At 35.1% G+C, this 7139-nt stretch overlaps 1 protein-coding gene across 4 annotated transcripts; it reads right to left on the reverse strand.

The window, feature by feature from the left end:
• Positions 1 to 769: 769 nt before the first annotated feature.
• Positions 770 to 6747, reverse strand: LOC143582551 (uncharacterized). Of its 4 annotated transcripts, none has more exons than XM_077065084.1 (7): positions 6695 to 6747; positions 6514 to 6563; positions 4144 to 4963; positions 2666 to 2845; positions 2438 to 2589; positions 1045 to 1520; positions 770 to 967 (listed from the first exon to the last, which is right to left on the reverse strand). In XM_077065084.1, the coding sequence occupies exons 3-7, from the start codon at positions 4943 to 4945 to the stop codon at positions 817 to 819; spliced, it is 1761 nt and encodes a 586-aa protein (XP_076921199.1). In that variant the 5' UTR covers positions 4946 to 4963; positions 6514 to 6563; positions 6695 to 6747; the 3' UTR covers positions 770 to 816. The 4 variants fall into 4 exon arrangements, with proteins under 4 accessions (XP_076921199.1, XP_076921196.1, XP_076921197.1 ...); XM_077065081.1 differs by lacking the exons at positions 6514 to 6563; positions 6695 to 6747 and adding exons at positions 5042 to 5253; positions 5852 to 5870; XM_077065082.1 differs by having other exon boundaries at positions 6514 to 6741.
• Positions 6748 to 7139: the final 392 nt, after the last annotated feature.

Below are 7139 nucleotides of genomic sequence, written 5' to 3' on the forward strand. Positions count from 1 at the left end.
CCGTACCCTACAGGTGGGGTCAGGTACAGGTTCGGGTATTAAAAACCCGGATATAAAACAAACCGGTTTCGGGTTTTTGTTGGGATCCGGTTCAGGTTTTTTGTGCACCTAGTTAGAGGCTCTCCTTAAAAAGGATTTTAATGGGCATAGCCATATATGGTAAGGGTTAAATGGAAAACTGGTAAAAAGTGTAATTTATATCAAAGGTTAACTGGTTTAAAAATGGTATTGGCTTGTAAATTATTATTCTATTTTAATTTGATAGGTTTTTGTTTTATAACTAGTTAAGATCAACGGCTGAGACAAGGGGGGAACTACAGTTTGAAACCAAACCGACTTCCAAAAAAATTATAATTACTTTTACAAAATCTTGTTCATGCACATATAGTTGTCGATTCTCTAATCCTGAACTAGGCCACTCAAGCAAGCACGTTGCCAAAATAGTATCACTATCATCAATATGATCACTAACGGACACCTTTTTCTACTTACCGATTTGCATTCAAGACGTTTGAGCAAGGTTATAATATGTTAATGTATTGCATAAGCTATAATACACTCTTCAATAAAAAGATCATGATATGTATTGAAAGCATGCAATCGCTTTTAACCCTTGAATTTACTAGTAGAAAAGGCTATTCAAATCCGAGTTACTCATTTTCTCAATTGATTGTCGATGTTAACGAGGGTAAGTGAGATGTTTTCATATAACTTAAATTAATCTAGAGACCATTACCGTGTAAACGTGTCAAAAGATGAAGAATCTGGATTTGTCAAATTTGCAATTGAAAATTGTAGAGGAGGAACAAGCATGTATCAATGTTTTAGATGAAGAAGTAAACAAAAGCAGATACGAGTCTTAACCGAATCATGGCATTGGAGTCTAAAACAAATGGGAAGTCGTCGACAACTATCACAAAACGACCTCTTCTTCCTCGGCTCCATGACTTCCTTCCTACCTGCAGACCTGAAAACATGTAACTGTGTGATAATACCTGTCACCATTATCTTTACATATTCATTCATACTCTGATCAATCCCTACTGCTTTTCATTCCTCTTCAGTTTTGCTGCAACTTCATCAGTTGATAATGGCAGGTAGTAGATTCGAGGGGTTGCTCTTGTCTTCCGGAACAGATCATCCAATGTCACGACTGGCGGTTTCATATTCTCAGGGAGGGGAGGGGGTGGAGGAAGGGCTACTGCTACTGCTGGTTCTCTTGATGCTGGTGGATGGTAAAGTGGTGGTGGAGGTGGTAGTGGGAGCGGGGGTGGAGGAAGAAGCTGTGTTTGTCGTGGTGGTCTTGTGGCGGCTGGAGGTGGAGGTGGTAGCGGGAGTGGGGGTGGAGGAGGAAGCTGTGATAGCTGTGGTGGTTTTGTGGCGGCTGGAGGTGGTTCTGTTCGAGCCTTCACCTCTGATGGATCTACAAACTCGGCTATAAGCAGATGGCCTCCGTTTTTTGGCCATTGGAGGTTGTACACAGCATTTCGGGTCTCTATAGCTTCTTCCACTGATGAATACTGCAGCAGATGAGCAGAAAGTGGATGAAAATCAAATTTATAACTTCCATAATATTACAGAACTAGCAAATTAATTTCAATTTACAGTGATGGACAGTTCAGATATCTAATCATATGTGCGCGAGATTAACCAGCTAAGTAGTATTTTAGGTATCTGATCACATATTTTTATAAATTATGTGTCATGTCATGAAGACTATCACCTACAATAATGCATATACCCCAATGTGAACCATTATATTTGAAAGTTGACTATGAACAATTATATAACCGTTGAAAAACCACTTATAATCATATTAAATCGACTTGAAAGTAGACTGAACAATTTATTTTTGGATATTATGATGATCAAAGATACTTTATTTTGGATACAACTCATTTTTTTTATAAAACTTATATCAAAAAGCTGCACAAACTGTATACTTGGACAGTTGGATTTCTATTAAATTATGCATTTTATATATCAATCAATCAATCATACCCAGTGTAGTCCCACCAACAGCAAAGCTATATTACAGAACTAGCAAAGCTATAAATTTGAGAATGAAATTATGCATATTATGAGTTATTAAAAAAAACTAAATTATATGTTAGATTGAAATTAGTAGAAATTTCATTTTAAACTGTAACCACCCCAGGTGGGATTGGGTTTACTACTACAAAACAAAAATTAGCCCTGCTTTTACATGTTATTTTTAAATTTACAGTACTTTTAGAAAATAATTCAATAAAAAGACACATACCAATCATTTTTCAATTCACCTAAACTTGGTAAATACTAAATTTCGTTCTCAAATTTCTCACAAACAGTCCACTAACATTTAAGGATAATAATAGGCCATATATAGCATAACATTTGACATAAAAAACATATGAAAGATATGGTTTGTAGTAGGAGATAAGAGAGGTAAACTTACAATAACATAACAGTGAGTTTTGATATTATCCATCCAGAAACTAACCACCGTACCCGTTTTGCCAAGAAGTTGTTCCACAGCCTTTAAAGTAAAAGGGCGCAGAAACCGATCAATTCTAAGAGAAGTGGTTGGAGCCTTTGATGATGGAGGAACTACCAAACAAACAAGAAAATGTGTGAGATGAATCATACCACGTCTCATAAACAGAAAGCAAATAGAATAGCTCACCAACACGTTCTTTTGGCCCCTCATGGCTAACTGAAGAATCAGATTTTAAAAACCGGTGTTTCATAGAAGCCGGGAAAGCATCCTTGGGCATAGTAGAGACGGGAGAATTAGTGGTTTGGTGTTGAGAATTCCACTTGCATTGTCGCTTTACTACCTCACTGTTTGTTGTTGCTTCTTGATCTGCCATGAGAGTGATTTATAAATAGATATAGAAGAAGAGAGCTATATTCTATTTAAAGCTGCTAAACCAAAAACACATGCTATTTAGGGTAACTGGTAACATCAAACAGGCATCATACAAACACATGTTATGTTGATGTTAAAGTAGTCAGAAACATTATAAACGACAAAAATAAACATGACTAAATTATACGGCCACCAACAAAAGAATATCTTCTGATCTTGCTCGTATTCGAGTGGGTGAAAGAAAGAAAGAAACATACTCAGTAACATATAACAGTTAGCATAGAGTGTGACACAAAACAAAGTATGGTATCCAGATAACATACAACAGTTAACATAAGAGTGTGACACAAAGCAGAAGTACTAAAATAAAAGTTGGTAAACTACTGATAACACAAAATGCTAAGAGAACCATAGTACTAAGTAGATAGGCATGGATAAGGATAATATCGGTACTGTAGCACCTGGTACCGAAACTGAAATTGCATAAAACCATACAACGACTACCTAACAGTGTCAAAATCAGTAATGGTACGCCAGTATCTTGGTATTCTACCAGCTTAGTACCGAGTAAGGATTTTTCCAAAAAACAATCAACTGACCATGAGCAAGTAATGCACAAGAAAACCGATCTAAGTCCGTCCTCATTAGCTGAAAAAGCAATCAGATTGTTTCTATTATAGTTAACATTCATCCACAACACATAACTCCAATTTGAATGCTTAGATGAGTGACAAAACAATTAAATCAGAGTTCTTCATTAGCTGTTAAACATAACACAAACTGTTTGATTTCTTCTTTAGCTAATGAAGATGGACTTATGTTGGTTTTCTCATACATTATCATTTTTAATTGTTTATAGATAAAATCCACATGCGGTCTAAACCAAGAGAATACCAAAATACCCGTACCAATACCAGTAATTTGCTTTTTATGGTTTTATGCAATTTTGGTTTCGGTACTGGGTGGTACCATATCGGTATGGTAATGATACCATCCATAGGTAGCACATATACCTCTAAAAGTACCTATATGGGTAAAAGAAGCATTGTATTCAAAAGTGAAATTTGATAAAAGAAATTACTTGAAGATGATACATGTACCAAAAATTTTAAAAAGAGAAAACTTAGGTAGCATTGGCAAAAACAATTTCAGATAGAGAATAAACTTATCATTTTCACTCATATAAGCAAGTCAAGAAGTAAAGAAGTTACTTCTTTAAACTTACCATTTTCACTCAAATAACCAACTACATGCAAAAAAACTACAATTAAAGATCTCATTATAAAGTTTACCATGAAGCTTTCTTTTTATGGGCCTCACAGAAAGATCACTTTCATCTTTACTACATTCAGTAATCTTGGCAGCATGTGTATCGTCAACCATAACATCAACAAGCTCACCATCCTTCACCACAGGCGCTTCTGTTATCTCAGATATGGAATTAACTTGTTTACTCTCTAATACATGATCCTCCATTGATTCATCACCAGAACTTCTATCTAAATTCAGCTTTTCAGGGGAACCCACGTCTCCGCTGTCATTTTTTTTGAATATATTTACACTTTCAGCAACGCTGACATCATCAGGCTTAACAACAGGTTCTGATTTGTCATCATCAGCGGCAATTATATTAACCTTTAGGTCAATCTTTTCAGTAACTGTCACAGTATCAATAGAAATAGAATCAGATTTTACTTGGCTGACCTCAATTACCCTATCACTGTTTTCATCACGCAAATTCTCTGTCATGTTATCTTTCTCTAAGCTCCCATTAATATCCAACTTAACAGTCATGTTATTGTTTTCTAGGCTCTCGCTTTTGGCACTTGTGTCATCAACAATGCTGGTGGTTTTCTCTGAAACAACTGGCTCTGCTGTTGCATAATCAGGCTGGTCAACATCCTCACCGACACCATTGTAATGAGTTTGGTTACCGTCTTCCAATTCAGTACGGATAGCTTCATCCAGCCTTTTAACAAGTTCATCCTTCAGTCCTTTAGTAATTAGATTCCTTTTCTTAAGTTCATCTTTTAGCTCAGTTACTTTCCACTGATCAAGGGGGCGGTTTTCAAGGACCGCACTCGTTGAAGACATCTCTGACTTTTCTCCAACCTGGTCAAATATCATTCAGCAGTTAACAATTAATTCATATGGTCCCGCCTAATCAACAATATAATGCATCAAACTTACCATGTTACTCATATATCATATATCATGGCAGAACAACATTCTTTGATTACAGTGCAGTACCGAATAGTTCATTTCCATTATAAAAAGCAACTTTGAGATCATAAACAGGCTACATTACAGGTAGGCATAATTCAATCTATATGACAAAAACTTACCAACTACATAAACTATAGGATTGGCAATTAGGGGTGCAATCTCAAGCCGGTCGCGAGCTACTCGATATTGGCTTGTGAAAAAGCTCGATCGAGCTTAAACTAGCCAGAGCCTAAAAAATAAACTCATTTAATAAACGAGCCGAAGCCCGAGCTTCACTAACGAGCACAAGTCGGTTCGTGAGCCTAAACGAGAATTATAAAATGTTTATTATATATATATATAGGGGAAAGTTAACGTGCAAACTAAAAAAACATGCTAATTGTGCGAATCAAGTAGTGTAATTATATATACAAGTAGTGTGATTATGTAATTACATCGTAGTGTAAATACACTATGTTGTGATTACACTACGCTATAATTACACTATGTTGTGTTTGTGTGTGTATGTGTATATAAATATAATTATAGGATGACTATCTTTACATATATATTATAATAATTATTTAATGCATTTAATATAATGAAACAATAACTACATAACAATATATATTATGATATATATAAATTATAACTTAAAAAAAAACATATCAAAATAATAATAAATATATAAAAATTAAGAGGCATTTACATTTATCCCCTAGCTAAGATCATTTATTACATATATACCCAAGCCTTAAAAATCCATTACATATTTACCCATTTCATTAAAACTACCTTATTAAAATACAATTCTATCCATGATGGAATTCAGATTAATAGTTTCTTATCATTATTTTTCTTCTTTGAAATCAGATAAATACAAATGTATCTCTCTCACAAAACTCCAATAGTCAAACCCACCAAGTTGTGGACCCCAAACCTTAAATCGGAAAAACCTAGCCGAAAAAAAAAAGAAAATCGAGTGTCAAATGTCAATCATATGCTTCATGGTGGTTTCCACCGGCTACCGTTAGAAGAGAAGGGCAGCAACTGGAGGCGGCTTTAATGATGGCTTAGGGTGGTGTTTGATTTGAAGGTGAGTAACAATGGCGGTATATAGATGAGACGAACTTGTGTATGTATACATATGTGTGTAAGAAATGATTGTAAATACTAAACAAGTTGAGCTCTAGCGCTGTGTAAGTTAAACTAGCCAGGGTCGGGCGTTTGCACCCTATGAGCAAAAGCACAAGTGTTACTTTGATCAAAATTAACCCTAATTTTATCAGGTAAATCTCACATAATAATAATACAGAGGCAGATGAAGATGCTACCAGTATGAAACACTAAATCAAAAAAGATGAATTATGAACCGACAAATACAAAATTCCTCAATGAAATCAGCATACATACATACATACATAAAACATGAAACGCATAGTAGAATGAATACTCACGAATTCTTCCTTCAGTAGGCGATTGGACGTATGTGTGATATCATGAAACCCTAGGTTCACCAAAAACAAGCATCAGGATTATTATTATTATTATTATTATTATTAAAAGGTAGGTACGGTGTGCAAACAGTTAAGAAAAAATGCAGATTCTAGAAGGAGGTATGGTATGGTGTGGCCAAACCTTTTGATTAGGGTTTCGCCCCAATAAGGGGTGGAAATGAAATGAAATGAAATGAAATCAAATCAAATCAAATCAAATCTTACTTACCCGGGGCAAAGCTAATGGTTATGGTAGTGTCATCATTTACAACTACTCTATTTATATAATAATTAGTGTAGAGTAAATTCTCAAAATAAGTGTTTCTTTCAAAGTTTAGGTGTCATTTACAGGAAATTCTTAAAATATGTATTATAAATTAGACGTGACGAGTAGTTTATGATTACACGTGAGTTGTTTGTAGAATCAGTTAAAACTTGTTATGTGCCCTTAAACTAACCGTAACGAGCAGGTTCACTAACCGTTTGCTCGTCACGGCTAAATAAGTTTCATGCCTCGTAAACAACGCACATGAGTAATTCATAAGTCATTTAGTCGCGACGACTAGTTTACGTGGTTTACATTCCCC

The sequence above is a fragment of the Bidens hawaiensis genome, unplaced genomic scaffold (genome assembly GCF_021521415.1).
Source record: "Bidens hawaiensis isolate Kalapana, Puna unplaced genomic scaffold, B.hawaiensis_p1.1 tig00031777_1, whole genome shotgun sequence".
Taxonomy (NCBI): Eukaryota; Viridiplantae; Streptophyta; class Magnoliopsida; order Asterales; family Asteraceae; genus Bidens; species Bidens hawaiensis.